This window comes from Arvicanthis niloticus, chromosome 8 (assembly GCF_011762505.2).
Source record: "Arvicanthis niloticus isolate mArvNil1 chromosome 8, mArvNil1.pat.X, whole genome shotgun sequence".
Taxonomy (NCBI): domain Eukaryota; kingdom Metazoa; phylum Chordata; class Mammalia; order Rodentia; family Muridae; genus Arvicanthis; species Arvicanthis niloticus.
The window spans coordinates 37,714,770-37,734,452 of NC_047665.1; the positions used below are offsets into that span (position 1 = coordinate 37,714,770).

General features: G+C 42.9%; 1 protein-coding gene across 12 annotated transcripts in view; it reads left to right on the forward strand.

Annotated features, from left to right (window-relative positions):
* The window catches only part of Carmil1 (capping protein regulator and myosin 1 linker 1), a 264,452-nt gene that overhangs the window by 97,051 nt on the left and 147,718 nt on the right, over window positions 1–19,683 (forward strand). For all 12 annotated transcript variants that reach the window (XM_076939239.1, XM_076939246.1, XM_034510864.2 and 9 more), the window contains exons 3-4: window positions 7,599–7,649; window positions 12,075–12,134. In XM_076939239.1, the coding sequence (XP_076795354.1) occupies window positions 7,599–7,649; window positions 12,075–12,134 (111 nt within the window). The remainder of the gene's footprint in view (window positions 1–7,598; window positions 7,650–12,074; window positions 12,135–19,683) is intronic.

The window sequence follows — 19,683 nt, forward strand, 5'->3', positions numbered from 1 at the left end:
TACAACACTTTAAAAGAAGGTCCACTTCTGTTGTGTATCACTATTAGAGCATGGTCACTAAAACCTTGTGCCACTCCTCTGTTTTTAAAAATGTCATTAAAAATCAGGTGCTAGATTAGAGAATTTTGTATTACCTTGTATGTTAGATAAAGGATATAATGTATAATTACATTAAGAAGAGACTGAACATGATGGTTTAGTCCTATAATCTGAGTATTTTAAGAGATAGATTGTGGTAAATTTGAGGCCAGCCTTGTCTACATAATCTATTCTATGTCGGACAATGTTACATAGAGAGAGCTGTCGATTAAAAACAAACAAAGAAGCATCAAGTATTGATATTGTTTTGAAGTAGGCACATATTTACCTGGTGAGGAAAGATTCCACTGGCTTGTTTCTTTCATGCTTGACATCTTCCAGCTTGCTGTAATGGGATAGCAGGAAGAATGGAGTGATTATGTCTGACAAGCCGTGTGTAAACATTCCATTTCTGTGTAAGCAGAAATAACCAGGAGGGAAGAAAGGATTTGCACAGGTGTTAGAGCACAAAGCCTTTGCTGGCGCCAGGCACCAGAATAGAAGCTGACCTCAGCAGCTTCTTGTCCCTTTCTGCAGAATCAGGGACCATGGGGTGACATCCTTTTAGTAAACATTTACCACCAGGGGCCTGGTCTTCCTAGAAGTCCATGTATACCAAGGGTAGGAGAATCTCAGAATCAGGGAAGCCCAGAGAGAGCGTAGGCAATGGCTTAAGAATAGTGGAATGTAACTTAGAGACTGGTTTCAACGTTTATGCACTCATTCACTTCATTTATTCTCTAATAACAGGATCTCACAGTGCAGCCCAGAGTGGCCTTGTTCTGTTCTTAGGACCATTCTTTGCCTGAGTACTGGGATTACAGGCAAATTCTCTCTCTCTCTCTCTCTCTCTCTCTCTCTCTCTCTCTCTCTCTCTCTCAAGTTGATATAGTTAGCGTATTAATTTTTTTAATGAAAATATTTATATGTTATATGAGTGTGTCTCTTAATGTATACACACATACACAAACACACACACAATACACACACACACACACACACACACACACACACACACACACACACACTGTATGCATTGCCTGTGCAGGCCAGAAGAGTGCATCAGATTGCCCTGGAACTGGAGTTACAGGCAGTTGTGAGCTATCCAGTGTGGGTGCTGTGATGGTTCAGTGGTCAAGAGTACTTGCTGCTCTTCCAGAGACATTAAAACTTGTTCATACTTGGGTCATCTAGCTAACTTATTCACTCAGGCTAAATCTAGATCTCTCTCCCCTCAGTTTCACTGCTTTATGGTCATACTATAAATTCAGTTACAACAATATAAACATACTATGTAAGTGTTCCATGTAGCAGAATTCCTTTCAGCACTTTGTGTCTTAGCTCAGTTAACTTATATCACAGCTCTATAAAATACAGATACTACTTTAAAATTCTTAGTTATTTTTTGTGTGTAGTATACATGTGTTTGCACGTGTGTGTTGGTGTCTGTGTTAGTCTCTGTGTGTGTTCGTGTGTATCGAGGTGTGTGTGTATGTGGGGACCATAAGTTGATGTTAGGTGTCTTCCTCAATCATTCTTTATCATACATATTGAGTCAGGGTCTCTCACTTGAACCCAGAGCTCACTTACGGAGCTACTGTGGCTAGTCACTTTGCTCTATGGATCCCCTGTCTCCCTCTTCTAGGCACTGGAGCCACAGGCTGGCTGCTGGGCCCACCTGGCATTTAACACCATTTTTCCTGCTTCATGGCGGACTCTTTATTCACTGAGCCACGTCCCCAGCCCTTACTTTTTAAAAGTCACTTGTGCTCTTGCTTCAGCATCTCAGGATTGTCAGTATATGCCACTACAGCCGCTTTATTGCTCTCCATCACAGAGCAAGAAGCTGAGGCACAGCAAAGGTTTAGAATTTGCTCCAGGGTCATAGAAATAGTAAACACTGAAGCCTAGGATCACAGTGAGATACTCTCTTAGACCTAGCACCCACATCAAATGGCTTATAACTGCCTCTGACTCCAGCTGCAGGGGATCTGGTATCCTCTTACCCTCCATGTGTACTTGAACTGATGCGTACATACTGCCACAGAGACACACACAAGTACATTATAATTATTATTATTATTATTTTTTTAATGCCAGGGATGGTACACTGAACAAACTGGTATGGTTTTATATCAATAAAACACTATGAAGCTGGACCCAGGGACACAGACACACCACACTTTATATTCAGCAATGAAACTGAGGGACAGGGGAGGCATCTCAGTTTAGCCTTAGTGAATAAGGTACCTGGGTGATCCAGCTATGAACAAGTTTTATTATTACTGGAAGAGCAGCAGGTGTTCTCAACGGCTGATCCATCTTGTGGAGTAGCTCACAACTTCCTGTAGTGCTTAGAAGGCAGGGACCTTGCAAGCTCAAGACCAGCCTGGGTTGCATAGCAAAACTCCACATCATAAAACTAGAAACCCAACCAAATAATCAACATTCTCCACCAAACTCCACAAAATACATGGGTGTCTGCTTTTGCCATGTGGTCTGGCTTGCTAATCCTGTGCCAGGCTGTATGGTGTGGTGAGGGTACTCACTAGTGACAGTAGAACCCACACTTGTCAATCAAGAATGATGCTTCCATTTTAAAAGGGACTTGGAACCTGGGGTGACCCTTTTTAAAAAGATCTCTGATGTTCCTTTTGGATAAAATGTCCTGTAGCTCAGCTAGAAAGCCCGGTGGCTGCAGTGTTTGCTGCTAGGAGGCTTAAAACCGGAAGTGAGGTCCTATTCCTTCAACCATGTGACCTTGCAGGGCCTCTCACTGAGAGATATCTGTCACTGAGAATTTTGTAAAGTGGTGGCCATGCGTTTTACCATTTGTTTATGCCCCTTACTCAGATTACACAGGGCTTGTACAGAATGCCAAAGGAGCATTTGGAAGAGGGAATCTTCTTGGAATTAGTTTGCTTGGAGTACAGCAGATGCCTCAGGGTATAAGACCCTACTGAATGTTCAACATGCAGCCTGTGCTAGCATGGCTTTAGGCAGTGAAGTTCAAAGGGTACCATTTTTATTAGTATCTACTGAGAGAGGTCCAGAGTCCACCTTGGAATGTATCACCTCTGTAAAAAAAAAAGTAGGCAGCTCTGCTGAGCTGTGTGCTTTAACAGTGCAGAGAGTTTTTAGAAAAAAAAAAAACTACAGTTAGAATGTGTATTTGGATTCTGTTAAAATGAAGGGGACTGATGGTTGCTTTTCAGCAAAGATCAGATAAAATTCATTAAAGTTGGCGCTGTGGGGTGCACACTAAATAGGGAGGCAGGGGGCAGTGACAGCTTTGCTCTTGGTGAGGTGTGTCCCTTGGCTAAGTGTATATACTCTCCATATCCCACTCCCCTTGTTACTAATAGTCAAGGTCTTACTTAGTAGCTCAAGTCTGGAACTCAGTGATTCTTCTGCCTCAGCACCCCAGGTGGTGATCGAAAGTGTGAGCTATAGTGACACCTGTCCCCCCCACACCCCCTCCCCCCCTTTTTTTTTTAAAGTTTACAAGGAAATTTTTCTTATTCAAGGTCAAAACCTGTGTCTTCACAGAAAATTTCCACTTAGAGTTTGCCTTAGTGTCTTTGTGAATTTTGTTTGGTTGAACAGAAGTGAGGACGTGGACCTTCTTACCTCCTGTACCTAAAGAAAGAGTTACGAGAGAAGCTTCTATTCACTCTGTGTGTGCAAGGTGCTGGAGTGACCCTGTCTACCTTGCCATGGTGGCCTAGTGGGTGGCTGTTCTCACTTGAGGAGGCTCATTTCCTCACTGCTGCATTTCCCCTGCTGGAGGGGTCAGCTTTGTGGAAGAAAGTGAGAGAACCAGACTTTCAACCCACGTTTTTCTGAGGCCAACATCCAAGCATGTACCTGGGTTCCTGAGAAGAGTCTTAGTGCTGATCCCAGAAATGTCCTCAGCAGTGAGGAAGTCTTGCTCAACGAGGAGGTTTGGGTTGAAAAGGAAGAATCCTATAGGCTCATGTGGTTGAACACTTGGTCCCTAGCTGGGGGTGCCATTAGAGAAGGTTGTGGAACTTTTAGGAGGTAGAGCCTCACTGCATAGGTTATTGCACGAGGCTTGCTCTCTTTTCTGTGGACACAGTGCCACTGGCTAGCCACCTCATACTCCTCCCACAGTGCCTTCCCTGTCTCAAGGGATCGTAACTCCTTGAACTGCATGGCTGGTCCCATGTGGGTGAAATCATACCAATGCCTGCAAATCCTCTGGGGTGACATCCTGGAGCAGTTTGGAGTCTGCTTTGATGGGGATTCCTGGGTGGCTGGAGCCTCATTTATTGACTCAGTTTTTGCTGATGAGAGAAGAGGCACGTTGAGAATGGTAGGACCTCCAGTCTTGTCCAGATATGAGGACCCACTGTGCTCTCAGAGCAGCAGTCCTGGGAAAGAGTGGGCCGATGCTGAAGGATCTGCTGTGCTTTACTTCTACTCTGTTACAAACTTTCTTAGAACTGCTGTAGGACTCTAGAGACCATAGCTGGCTCCCCAAAGGTAGGACCAGCCAGCACAAAAAATTTCATGGCTTATGAAATTTTTTTATGTCTTTTCCTTCAAAGTCTGGGCTCTCTTGTGGATGAGTCTCTTCTCAAACAACTTATTTTGAACTGTGTCTAACTACAAAAGGATGCTGTGTACTTATTTTTTTTTTTTTAAGATTTATTTTATTTATACGAGTACACTGTTGCTGTCTTCAAACACACCAGAAGAGGACATCAGATCCCATTACAGATGGTTGAGAGCCTCCATGTCGTTGCTGGGAATTGAACTCAGGACCTTTGGAAGAACAGTCATTGCTCTTAACCACTGAGCCATCTCTTCAGCCCCCTGCTGTATACTTATATAGCATAGCCACAAGCATTTGTTCAGCTTGAAAGTCAGAGCATGGGGCCACAGACTGTGAGCCTGATTATTCCAGGGTGAAGGCAGAATGATCATTAGAAATTAATATGTCTTCCTATATCCAAGAAATGGCTCTTATTCAAAGAGGAATGTGTGGTTTTGTTTTTCTTTTCCATCTCTTTTTTGTTTGTTTGTTTAATACTATGTACTAATGTACTAATACTAATTGATACTTATCCTGTGACCTTGAGAAATACCTTGTGATGGCACTTGTGGACAGGGATGGTATTTGATCCGGGATATGACCCACTGGTGTGCTGACCTGGGTGGCTGGTGGAGGGAGGTGTTCATCCCCGAGGCCTCAGGGTGGGAAGGCTTGCAATGCCAAATGCTGCCCTGTTTCAGTTGCTTAAGTGTGTGTTTTGAGATTAGTTTTTAAGATGTATTAATTAGGTGCACACAGGGGACCTTGTAAGTGCTTAATTACCCATGCGCTCCTTGTATAACGATGTCCAAAGGCATCTCTTCATTTTCCTTCATAGCTTGTTCTCATTGTTCTGTGACTGTGCTGTGTAGGCAATACTCTCCTGGAATGCAGCATTTCTTCTATGATTTGTGTCTTCTGTTTTTCTTTCCAGATGGTAGAAAGACAACCCAGGATCTATAGTCATTAAAGGGGTGGGAAAGAAAGGACTGAAGCAAGAGTAGACAGTAGAGGAAAGAGGAGGCTGGAGCAAGATGCAAATAAACCTGGTGGGAACAGTGGTGGCATTGGCAGAGAGGGAGTGTGAGGGGAAGAATGGAGAGACCAAGGCTGAGAGGTCTTCATCTCGACCTAGGAAGGCAGGGGTATATGGAGATAACGAGAGAGATCAAACTGTAACCAGATGCCAAGATGGCGGCAGGAAGGCAGTCTGACTCACCAGTGGAATGTAGAGCAGCCCAGATGTGTAGCTTGAGCGTCTGGGTCAGAACTCCAGCTCTGCCATATGCTGTTGTGATTGCTGGGAAACAGTAGAAAACATGGTGAGCAGGGCAGAGCCGCCCACCACACCTCAGCCAGGAAGCGGACAGGGAGAGGAGGGAGCCAGCACCCGGATCACATGAAAGTTCATTCCTGCTGTGCAAGGTGCATAATTTCTGTCTGTTCCAGCTTCTTGTGCCCAAAATGGGAATAAAGACAGTTCTTCCATAGCTCAAGCCTGGGCACACGTCAGACTGCTCAGTGTGCACAGCAGGGAATGACTCATGAAAAGATCCAGGTATTGGTAGCTTGGCTCTGTCCACTTTTCATGCTTCCTACCTACCAGCAAGCGGTCATAGCCGTGTGCTACTATGCACTTCCTGCTGTGCTTGTTCCTCACCACGGGCTATGAGACAGTGAGTTCAACTGTTCGTGGATTGACCTCTTGAGCCACCAGCGGAAAGAGATGTCTTCTCTTAGGGTGTTTCTTTTAGGCTCTCTGTATCCTGCACTCATTGATGTGACCCACCACGCTACCTGCACTTATCTTGACATGTCTCATGTTTATTGCTTTGCTTCTTTGGCCTCCAAGGGCTGTCATTGACTCAGCATATAAAATCTTCGAATGTAAACACCTTCTGTTGCCTTCAGTCTCAGAACTTACTAGAACTGTATAGAGCAGGCCCACTTCTAAAGTCAAGCATTGAAGATTTTAGGTACAAATAGATCCTGACATAGCTCCTTTCCCTCTTCCTTATTACTGGAGATTGATCTAGGCCCTGGTGCATGCTAGCCAAGCCAACCACTGAACTACATCGCCCCCACTCTCTGATTTGTAGCTTCTAAGATTCTATTCAAACCTAGGATTCCTAGATAGGACCTAATTCTCATTTGCTAAACTAAGATTTAGTAATTAGGAAGTTCTTCAGAAAGTGAAGGAAGGCGATTCTCCTGTTAGTGCTTGCAGGGCTCTGGCCTCTTCTTTCCTTCAGAAGCTCATGAGGTCCGTGGGATCTCTACCATGCAGAGCCCAGTTAGATAATGGACAGGTAGCCTGCTCAAAGCCAGGCATCAGCTACTTTGTATTCAAGAGGGGTCCTCTGCATGGCAAGAGTGGCTTCCAGGCCATAGGGTCCTATAGTGTACAGATATCCTTAGCTGATTATCAGAAAGGCAGTTTAATAATATCCTGTCCAAGGAGGTAAAGTTGGAGAAGGTCTCTCAGAAACTCGCCTGATTGTTCTGCCTGTGTGTTTGTAAGTGTTATCAGTGTGCTCCCTGTGGTGGAAAGCAGGAAGGCAAACATGGGTGCTGGCATTTGAGAAGTGCAAACGAGAAGGCACCTGGCCCCTCACTGTTGGCTGTCGATGTAGCTGACTTAGGGTGTTAAGATAATCACCTTTCAGTGTTTGCTCACTCAGTGATCTAGTCTTGGGACCAACTGCTCGTTACAGAGTTCATGGGTTACTGTTCAACATAGGCCTCCCTATAGGGTGTAGGCACACCTGGCCTGGAACTAATTCTATTGGACCAAGAAGCTGTCCCAGGTCACTTACCCTTCTAGGGCAAGAGCCAAGACACATCACAACACTGAATAACAGGAAGATTTTAGGGTATTAGTGTCTTTGAAGTCAGGCAGTAAGGTTGAAAGCCTTCAGGCCCATTTGTAGTACTGATGCCAACATCTGCTTTTGTGTTACAGGTGCTCACATCATGCCGAGCCTTCCTCCTGTCAGCACGCATCCCCACCAAGGTAAGCAGTGATGAGCTCTCCTTCTGAGATTGGATTGACAGACACACTCTGCATATTCATGTGCATACTCTTGCACATATCCAGATTCTCCAGTGAAGGGGTGTCTAACCTTTGACATTTTCATATGATGTTATCTCCATATATGTTAAGTTGTCCATACAGCTGTTCTGGAATGCATACTACCTGCTCTAAAATACATGCACTCACGGATCCATTCCACAGAACATAGCCATTCTACAGAACATAGCTTTTAGGCTGATGTGTCAAGGTTATCTCAGCACACATGGTTTTTGTTTTTTTATTCCTCTTCAGAATGTCCCTGGAGCTTGTCCTGAAGAATGCTTTTGATTGGTGAAGCATGTCGTGTTCTGTCCTCAGGCCCTTCGTCCCAGTCATTTTTCTCCCTCACGTGTGCTGGGCCAACTCCTGTTCATATTTGCTTCAGTCTGGCAGTGGTGGCTTTTTTCAATCAGGGTTTGACATGTGGGAAATAATCTTCATGATTCTATAGGGTGCACTGCAGGGTTGTGAGCTCAGTACCCTCTCCAGTCTGCCTGTGAAAAAGAACACTTCAAACTCCTCCTATCCCCTCTCCCCTCCCCTCCCTTCCCCTCCCCTCCCCTCCCTTCCCCTCTCCACTCCTTCTCCTCCCTTCTCTTCCGCAGTCTCCTTGCCTTTCCTCCCTTTCCATTTCTACCGTCCCCTCCTTTTCTTCCCACTATCCTCTCTGTCTTTTCCAACTCATTCCTTCCCTTCCCTCCTTCCTTCCCTTCCCTGTCTTTCCTTTTCAACCCTCCCCTCCCTTTTTCTACCTTCCCCACTCTCCTTGCTTTCCCTCCTCCCTTCTCTTCTTTCTTTCCTTCTTTCTTCCCCTTTCCCCTCCCCCTCCGTTTTCCTCTCCCCGTTCCTTCCCCACTTCCCTCCCGTGCTCCCTACCCCAGGGCTGACTTAGACTCACAGCAACCCTCCCTGCTCAGGTGTGAGTTACAAACTAAGCTCCAAGTTTCACCTCTTACTAACTTCACTAAAGGAAGATACTTTAGCTTCCAACCTTTTTGACATGTAAATTAACATGTTTCCTGTGTTATAAACTAATCGGTTACTATGGCAACAAGGTTGGACTAAACTCTCTCTAAAAATACCAAAGGCAGAGCTGGTGTAGTGTTGCATTCCAGTAATATGAGACAGAGGGATCTTGGATTCTAGGCCAGCCTGGGCTACCTAGAAAGCCTTAAAACAGGAAATGGACAGGGGCAGTGGTGGAAGGCAGTATGTAACAAAGCCAAGGCTGCATTATTGCAGATGGAGATATTTGGGCTTGGAAAAAAAAGAAAAAAACCTACTTGCCCTAATGAAAGGCTTCCCAAGCTGAGTCTAGTGATTCCTGCATGTGATTCTAACACTAGGGTGGCAGAGGCAGGAGGTTCAAAGATTGAAAGTCATTCTCAGCTATATAAGGAATTCCAGCCTAACCTGGGCTACACAGTGGGTTTAAGGCCAGCCTGGACAATATGAGAGATAGTTTCTGGAAAAGAAAAAGAGAAGACTCCTGGGTAATATCTGGGTAAGCATGTGAAGTATCTCAAATGTGTGGACGTATGTACACACTTGAGTCACATGTCTCAGATCAGTCACCAAGAAATCGCTCGGCAGGGTGACACACATCTATAGTTCAAGAATTTGGGGGAGTTGGAGACAGGGGGACTGCTGTGAATTGTGAGTACCAGACAGTTTAAAAAAGAATGGGAGAGGAAGAATGAACAGGGAAGAGGGGTTTTATGTGGTGCTTTGGGTTGAATCCAGTGCCCCATGCACGTTAGGCAAGGATTCTAACAACTGAGTCACACCCCAGCCCTGCCTTAGCCCCGCTTCCTTTAGTGAATATTGGTCCCTTCCCACCTCTTCTTGGTTCATGGAACTTGAGATTATTCTTCAAGAACCACCCGAGGTCTCACCAGGCTTCTCTGGTTCAGTAGCCCAGTCAAAGCCCCTGTTTGGACACAGTATAATCATTTAAATTGTGGTCCAGTCTCACAAGACAAATTCACAAAAGTTCAGGTTTCTAGCTGGTAACTGATGTCAGCACAGTGTTCATGGTTGTGTATCTGTCCTGTGTCTGCTGGATTCAATGACAGCTTAGGGCTGTGGTCCGCTCTTTATGTTGCAATTATATCAGGCACTTAAATGAGAGGTCATTTCCATAGCAACAGATATTTAGTAAACAAGGAGGGTGATATCAGAGGCCAACAGAAGTGAATTACTGAGAAAATCGACAGCCTGAGGACCATACCACTCTTACTCTACACAGAGCTGGAGTGTGAAGCACAATCCAGAAATGCCTGTCCTCACCTATAAAGCAGGTGCCTTCAAATGCTCTATTTTATTTATTTATTTTTTTTGAGACAGGGTCTCTTGTAGCCCAGGCAGGTCTCTGGACTCCTCCATCTTCTGCCTCTACCTCCCAAATGCTGTGATGACAGGCATGTGATGACAGCACACCTGGTTGATGTGGCATTGGGAATCAAACCCAGTGCTGTGTGCATACTAGATAAGTGCTCTACCAACTGAGCCGTATCCTCCATCCCAGCTTCTCCACTCAGAAGGCTAGTGCTCATCTGTAAGTAATACTTGACCCAAATAAAAGCTTTATCACTGCAGAAAGGAGTGGAATGTCAAGGTATATATATATATTTTTTTTCTCGGTAATACAGGTAGGCAAGTATGCCTTTTTTAGGACAAGTTTTTGCTATAATTTAAAGAATTTAACCCAGATGTAGATCTTGGTAACATTGAGTAGAAAAGTTACTGTAATTGAATATTTTAAAATATGGGCCCTCAAGAGTGCATGTAGCTCATAGAAGCAGGCACATCTTATTCCCCTTAGAGTGTCCAGTGTGGCACATAGTAGACTGTTCAGAAGTGTTGACTAGGTGAATATGAACAAATGAGTTCATTTATTCATTCTCATATACCACCCTCCCTAATAAAGTTTTGCTATGTAGTCCAACTGGCCCTGAACTCATGGTAATCCCCCTGCCTCCGTCTCCTGAGTTCTGGAATTATAGACATCAGCCACCATACCAAGTTTTATGATTCTAGCTCCAGATGTCACTGCGCCTCCAGGTGTTTAACTTTGGTATCTTCTGCTTTAATATTTTGTCCTACTTGTCTTCCTCAGTACAGCATGACAGCAGAGGTCAGAGTTCTGTCCCTGTGGGTTGACTGCACTTGTTCCCTAAGCGTGACAGCTGGCCCTTGGTGGCCACTGGTTTCACATCTGTAGATTCCATTTATATGGATCCCGAATATGTGAACACATAGTGCTTGCCTGCAGACCCGTTCTCTTCATTCTTCCCCGGGCAACAAAGCACTGCTGACTTCTCCGCACCGCATTGTGCTAGGCAGTATAGGAGCTACCACGATGGCTTTAAGTATTTAGGAGGACATATGTAACATGCACAGAGTGCCCTGCTCTAAGGGACTTGAACATCTACAGATTGTGGTGTCTCTGGGCATTTCTAGAATCCCCACAGTGGCACCAAAGGATGAATATGTGTCTCTAGATTTAATGGGAAATAGGGCTCATGCATGTTTCAGTCAGCTTCCGCCATCCTCCGGTCTCATATCCTGTGACTATTTGGTGTAATGAGATGACAGTCTACAAAACTAGGAGAAAGGTTAGTGATCATAGATAGATCAGGAAATGTACTACAGTCTGGAGAAAGTTTAGGGCAGAAAGAGGTGAAGATTACAGGCGAAGAAACGAAGGGAGGCTTCCTAGTTAATTGAAAGGAGGAAGCTGAATGGTAGGGTGTTTGGTTTGCACATTCTGGGTTTGGTGCCTAGTATCATTAAAAAAATAATTTGTAAGAAAGGGTAGCTTTGTTTAACTAAGTACATGTCATTAAACATAGTTTAAAATTCATAAATATGACATTTATTCAAATCCACCTAAAACAGGAATTTTATGGATTTTTGAGAAGGTGATTTTAGCGATTGAGTGGCGTGGGGCACAAAGAGGAAGAAGGGCTGGGCCATGGATACTGAGGCTTTCTGAAGCAACACTGTAGAGAAAAGGAGGGGAGATATGTATTTGGTAGCTTGGTGTCCCATAGGTGTTTGCCAATGTATACACAGTGGGGTAGAGTGTAGGCCTTTCATCTGTCTTGAGCCTGGGCAAACTGTAAAAGTTGGGCATGCTGTTTCCTCTCTGCTGTTTGTGAGGTAGATAATACCTCCACTGAGATATGATAAATCCCAGCTCTGTTATGGTGGACAGAGGTTACCAAGCAGCTTGTCCTCAGAAGGTGCACAAACCTTATTTAGCCTTGGGATAGTTCTGATTATAACATGTTTTGAACCTCAAATGATATGTTTCGAAGCCTTCATTACAGGTCTCTCCTTCCCCTTTCCCCCTCATTACAGCTCGAGTTAACCTTCAGCTATCTAGAGATTCACGGAGTCATCTGCCACAAGCCAGCTCAGGTGAGTGTGAGCCCTGGGAGCCTGTCACTGCGGTCACATACATGAAGATTTTTTTTTTTTTTTTTTTTTTTGAGACACAACTGAAAAGCAAGAGGAGAGTAGCATTTTCGAAGGGAGAGACGGCAGAAGCTTTGTGGGAAGTGGTGACGAGCACATTCTGATGAGAAAAATGGAAATCCAGAGAACCAATCAGCTCCCGTGCCATTGCTTTGTCTGGTTGTCCATGCTGTATGATTAACACCAAAGTTTCATGGCTTTTATAAAGTGTTGTGTAAAGGACCCCTAACCCTAGACTAGGCTGGTCTCCAGTTCTCAGCAAACCCCCTGCCTCAGCCTCCTAAGTATGGGGAACACAGGTGTGAGCCACATGCCTGGCTTTATGAAAATCTTTCTTGGAAGGAAATGATAAAGTGATTTCTTTTGGGTGCTTTCAAGCTGATTAAAAATAGTTTCATTTGCAGCCGTGAAGCGCAGACTTTGATAACTTTTGGCATATGTATATCCATGAAACTGTTAGCACAGTCAGGATAATGAATATATTCATCACCTTCCGGCCCCTCCCTATCTGCAGTCTCTTGCGGGCACCTGCTTTCTGCCACTATATAGTGTGGGTCACACTTAGACTTCATATGGCTGGGATCACACAGATTGCAGTCTTGCCTTCCTCATTCAGTTTAACTATTTTGAGGTGGATTTATTGAATGTCTTAGTGTATCATTACTTCCTGTTGCTGAGCCGTGTGCTGCTTCATAGATATGTTCATCTTTCTACCCTTTATCTGGTGCAGACAGTGTGTTACTTCCAGTTTTGACTGTACCAGGTCCAGCTGCTCTTAATATTTATGCTCAGGTCTTTGGACATGCATATGTACGTTCCAGCAAGCATCATGGCTAGCAGGGAAATGTTCTGGGTGAGGTAAGAATAAAACTTGATTTAGCCTGAGTCAGCCGAGTCTGATGCCAGCTTGTTTATTTTAGTCATATTTAAGCACAGCACAATTTTGGAGGAAAGTTTTCTGATGACAACTCAGCATATGTACGACAAAGCTTAATATATGTTTACTTTGATACTCTTTGAAGATGGGTTCTGTTGACTCAGAAACAATGCTCAAGATAAGGGTCTAGGGAGAATGACTACGGTAAACATAATGCCTGTGGGAATCAAGATTGGTTTGGCCCTAAGATAACATAGAAGTTACTCGGGGTGCTGTGAAGTACAAGTGACATCTCTCATAAGGATGCAGTTTGTGGACTAAGAAACAATGCTCAAGATAAATGGGAGAAAAGTCTGGGAGAGTCAAACATAATATCCTGGGGGGTGCAGTTGTTGCCGGTCCCTACAGAGAGTCACGGGGTTATAAACCACACCCTTTCCCAGCATTCTGAATGGGAGACAGGCAGACATCTTTCTTTAAAGAGACAAGCTATGTCCTTAACTTTCTTGGCTTCTCTAGTGCTATCTCTGTGCACAAAGACCTCTTACCCTCTACACAAGCACTTTCATTTGCCATGGGTACATGTCTTAGCAGAGCAGCAGACTCCTATGGTAGGTATGTTTAGTGTTGAGTGCGGTTAACTTTCCCTCACAGGTGTTACTGTTTCAGGTCATCACCAACAGTATGCTAGAGACCCACTTCTTTTATATCCCCCTGAGTATAGATAAGATCTCTTTAATTTTAGCCCCTTTAACAGGTCCATAGGGTCTTTTCTCCCCCTCTTCCAAATTTAAAAACAATATTCTGGATACAAATAATTGACTTTGGCATTTTGATCTTACGTTCTGCTCACCTTACTATGCTCAACCTGGTGGAACCAGTCTTTCTTACCAATTTCATTATTTCCTATAGAGATGATATCATCATCTGTGTGAATATGGATAGCTTTTCTTTTTCTTGTTTTTACTCCCATGGGGGAAGTACTCCTGATTTTATATGCTCCTACATGGCTGGCTGGATATATTAAGAATTCAGTACACTGACTTCGTTCTACCTAGGACATTTCCCAGAGATATTTTGCAGTGAGCTACCTTGTAGAAAGAGGGAGTGTTTGTCTATGAAAGACCAAGCTTACTTATCATTTCCCAAGATAATAGAAAACTGCACATACACAATGGTTCCTGCATGGGCGGGTGGGGGGGTGGGGGGTGGGGAGAGACAGAGAGAGAGAGAGACAGAGAGAGAGAGAGACAGAGAGACAGAGAGAGACAGACAGAGATATTGAGAGAGACAGAGAGAGAGAGAGACAGAGAGACAGCCACATACACATTATCTTTCTCTCTTGCTTCCCCCCCCCCCTTCTCTCTCTGTCTCAGGCATCCATCTGAAACACTCCATGTCACTCTTGTGGAACACTGAGCTCTGGGGAGTCTGTCATGGTGCCCATGCCTCTTTGTTATGCCATTCATTAACTTGGTGAACAAGGAGCTTCCTGGCTACAGTCAGCATCTGTGGAACAGAAGCAGGCCAAGCCGCTGGCTTCCAGATAGAGTAGAGCCAAGTCTCAGACCTTGGTAACACTGAGCCAGAACCTCCAGGACAATGCAGAGGAGAAGTGGCCAGACCAGATTTTCCTGTCTCTTTCCTAATCTCTAAGGGAAATTCATTCTTTCACTACAAAATATGACATTATCTGTAGATTTGTTTTGGGAATGATTGTGCCTCATTAGGGGAATTCCTTTCTATTCCTGGTTGAGTTTTTATTTGGACAGGTGTTAGATTTTATCCAATGTTTTTCTCTATTTCCTGATATTGAAGTAATTTTTTAAGGATTTTCTCCCTTCCTTTTCATGAGGAATTACACTTATTTATTTATGAATATTGAATCTTTCATTCCTAGGATAATCCCCATGAGTCAAAACATGTTACCTTTTTATATATTGTTGATTATATTGAAAAATATAATTGATTTTGCTATTATATTTTGTTTATCTTGCTGTATTTACCTAGTAGCTACACTTCCTCTCTTTATCATGTCCATCATTTTATACATGTATGTATTTTTAGTTTAATTTAATTTAATTTAATAAATTAATTAAATAATTTATTAATTATTAAATTAATTTAAATTTATTAAATTATTAAATTAATTAGAAAATCTTATTATTCTTCCATATAAGTTACAATATATATTTATATAATATATATATATTTAACACATAGAATATATATACATATATATTTATATATGTTGCATATATATTTATACATATATGTATATATATTCTATGTGTTAAACTTTAGGAAAGAGTTTTTGCACTGCTGTTTGAGATACTAGTCATTTTCCTTTCTTCTTTCCTTCTCCAATTTGTGTTAGCACAGTAGTGGAGTTACCATATGAACTAAGAAGTAGTCTCTGTTCTGTGTGTCTCTTTTTTATGAGACCAGAACTATCATTAATTCTTCCTCAGATATTTGTAAGTTGTCTACGCTCTGAGGTGATGTCACTGTTCCCTGAAAGGCTCATAGTGTTCACTTGTGGTATCTGTAGAAATCATTACTGATATGGATGGGTTACTTTTGTTAGACATTTATTTTATTGATCATCTCAAAAAACTTGTTCCCTGGTTCAACTGCTTTTCTGTCACATCATTTCTTTCTGTCATCTTTATTTTATAATCGTACTGTTTTATCTCTTAACCACATGTGTGTGTTTAGGCTGTTGGAAATATTCTTAAAAAGAAACTGTCAAAACTGTCATTTACGACAGCTGAGATTACATACAAATTCTTGGAATTTTTTTCATAGTTCAGCTGAGAGCAATATTTTATCGTTCTCCAGAAGCTAGAGTTTTAAAAAAAAAAAAAAAAGTCACAGCAACATATGTTTACCCAAATGGCCAAACATATGTAGAAGTGAGTCTTCACTCATGAGTGACGGGATGGTGATGTCATCCTAGGCGTCTCTCTATTGAGGAATGTCTGTTTATGATGCAGAGGGCATTAGCGAATGTTAATGTCAAGTTTATATTGAAAGCATGATTCGACTGTGGTATTTAATTATGAAGAAGAGGTTGACACAGCAAGATGAAGTTTCCCCCTTGGCCGCAGGAGTTCACCATTCCATAAGCTATAGTCTTGTCACCTTTGTGTGTTGACCACTTAGGACTAGATAGGCTGCTGTCTGCTTCAGCCAGAGAGCTTCCCATCACAGGGAGTCCTTGATATGCAGCTCTTAAGACTTTCTGTGAGCATTACCCAGAGGTGAGTACTTGAAAGAGCTGAAAGTGAGACAATAGCATGGTTCTATAGTCTTACAGGTTAGACCCAATTTCCAGTTCTCTAGTGGTGTTCAAGCCCTGTTGTGTTTCATATTAGTGGCCTCTAGTGTGCTCCTAAAGTACAGATACCCAGTTGGCAACCTTGTCCTTGTCTCTACGTTTCATATGCCCACATACACAGCACTTAGGGCAGTTAGGATTAAATAAATCTGAGTGGTTTGTTTGTTTTAAATCATGTACACAATTTGGTTGTCTGTGTCCTGAAGGTTGAGACTCAGTAACCCATGTAACCCCGAGGGAGGATCAGTAACTCGAAAGCCTCAAATCCCCTGAGTCTCTAGTCTGTATGAGGTCATGAGACAATGACATCTGCTGGTTGCAGTTGCAATCTGACCATTTAAGGAACATTTTTTTTTTATATATGTGTTGGTGTTTTGCCTGTATGTATGTCTGTGTGAAGGTGTCAGATCTTGGAGTTATAGACAGTCGTGAAGCTACCATATGGGTGTTGTGAATGAACCCAGGTCTTCAGGAAGTGCAGTCAATGTTCTTAACCACCGAGCCATCTCTTCAGTTCCCCTTTTGTTTTTTGTTTTGTTTTTAAGTAAAGATTTTAGTTTTTATTAGAGAGGGAGGGAGGGAGGGAGGGGGGAGGAGGGAGGGAGGGAGGGAGGGAGAGAGAGAGAGAGAGAGAGAGAGAGAGAGAGAGAGAGAGAGGTCCACTGGAGAGGGCATTAGATCCCCTCAAGCTAGAGTTAATGATGGTGCTTGAATTAGGTGCTGGAAACTGACTCCGGATCCTGTGGGAGAGCAGCAGGGCAGATGCCCTTAACTGATACACCATCTCTCTATTCCCTACTATCTAATCTTGATTATGAATTTTTGCTAACACTCTGGGGTTATTAAACTTTTGTCATTGCTATTTTTCCATTTGACTGTAGTTTATCAATTCAGGTAAAATACTTAGAACAGAATGTGGTGTCCTGTGTATAAATGAGTAAATATGTTACCAGATTATTGAAATTTGCCTTATTATTTCTCTTTTCCATTTCTTTGTAGAAATCTTGGGTACACAAATCTTATTTTCAAGTCTAAATGGTGTTACCACATCCTTGGTACTTACAGTCTTATACTTCTATACTATAGAATTTTTAGATTTTTATCTGCAGGTCAACATCTGTTGTTGTTGTCTTCAAGCTAAAATGTTTGCTGTGTCATAGTGACACAGGTAAGCCAACTTCATTTTATTTCTTTTAGAGGGATCAAAACCACAATATAAGTTTGTTTATTGTGTTTAAGTTTAAAAAAAATGTTGCCTATAGTTAGGCCCAGTAGATTAATCTAAGCTACTGGATGCTGAGGCAGGGGGATGGCAAGTTCAAGACCTGCCAGAAATAGAGTGAGTTCTAGTTGAGCCCAAGATCCTGTCTCAAAATGAAAAAGAGAAAAAAGGAAGAGGTTGTAGCTCAGACCTTAGGATGCTTACATCTGGATCAGTGATCAGAAGTGGAGATGGTGTCTTATAATCTCTGGCCATTTTAACTAAGCGTCTGGAGATCAAACCTAGGACCCTGGAACTTTTCCAGTTACTGTTTTAAATGGGCACTAGAGGAGAGGAGTTTTACCCTGTGAGGTGTTTGAGCATTCTGCTCAGCTTGGAGCAGAAGGAAGCCAGCACTGATAGACAGCTCTTTTTTTTTTTTTTTTTTGGTGGAGATGTGATGGATGGTTCCACTGTGGTGACTTTGTTGCAGACTGTACATTATGCAGAGGTGTTGACATCTCCAGCAGGGCTTTGTAAGCACCTTCTTGTCAGGTTGGGTTTGAAGGCTCATTTTTTTTCTCCCCCACCTGTTGCCCTTTCTCTTTTCTGTCATCCTATTCAGTCCCTCATAATTAGGGATGGTTATGTGTGAAGATCAAGTGGAATTAGAATAGGCTAATTATGAATCCCTTGCACCCAGACTGAACTGAATAGAAGTGAGGAATGTGAAGTATAATCACCAAAGGTTGGGGCCAGGTGTTGAGTGCAGACTCGCAGTGGCCTCCTGCATGATCTGGCTTTAGAAATGAGGTTTTGCATGTGAAGCAAAGGAGCCCAATGTTTGGCAGCAAGATCCTGACTTAGCATCCTCTGGGACACAGTGGTGTCTGGTAGGAAACCAGCTACAAAGCTTCCCTGTGAAGTTGGGCTGCTCTCTTGTTCTGGGGATAGGATATCTCTTGGTCTACTGGATCCAGGATATGTTTGGACTAGCCTAGAGAATTTCTTCCTCCCACCTCTCATACCCCCCCCCCCCATCCCCTTCCTTCTGTCCCCTTCTTTCTTTCCTCATGGTCTTTCCATGTATATCTCAAGATGATCTTAAACTTATAGTGGTTCTTCCATTTCATCTGTCAGGGTGCTAAGATTACAGGTGTGCACTGCCATGCTTGAGTCTTTTAAAATCTATTAATTTTATATTTTATTTATGGCTGTGTTTGTGTGTACCCATGTATGAGCACATGTGTAGATACACGCCATCGTGCACATGCAGAAGTCAAAGGACAACCTTTAAGTGTTGGTTTCCTCCTTCCATCATGTGGATCCTAGGAAACAAACTCAAGCAATCTCATTGGCCCTTTCTCTCCCTCTCCTCTCCTTCCTTCCTTCCTTCCTTCCTTCCTTCCTTCCTTCCTTCCTCACTCCCTCTCTCTCTTCCGTGAACCCATCTATTTCTTTCTTGACAGTGTCCCATTTTATAGCTTAGGTTGACTTGAATCTTAGTGCATAGCTCAGGCTGGCTTCAAACTCATGATGATGATCCTCCTGCTTCAACCTTCCACGTGCTGGGATTATAGGTGTTTGTCACCAGGTTAGCTTCTCTTACCAATTTTTTGAACACTGTGTTGAGAGTTAAAATTGAATCTCCTCTTCTTGCTAGGTGGCACCAAGTGCTATCATTCCGAAGTTTCCGTGAAAAAGCTTTATAACACTGAGGAGCATGACTGGATCTCAGTAGTTAAACATACTTTCTATTCCTTTCCTCCTTCACAAGACATATTGATTTAGATTATTCTTATTTTCAGCCTGGCTAATTTCATGGAAATCTAAAGCATACTGCAGGAATTGCTTTGTTACCCCCCCTAGCTAACTACACATGGAATTCTGTTTCCCTTTGTATACATTTAAGTGACAACAGGGAGCAAATGCTTAGGATGTTTTGATATTGCGATGGCTACTTGGAGAGTTACGGTAGTGCCATCTTTTAGGAAAGTGATCAGTGACTTTCTTGAGAAAGGTTCCCACCATCAACAAGTCGCCTGTTTCATGGCTCACTGTCTTTTCAGGTGAT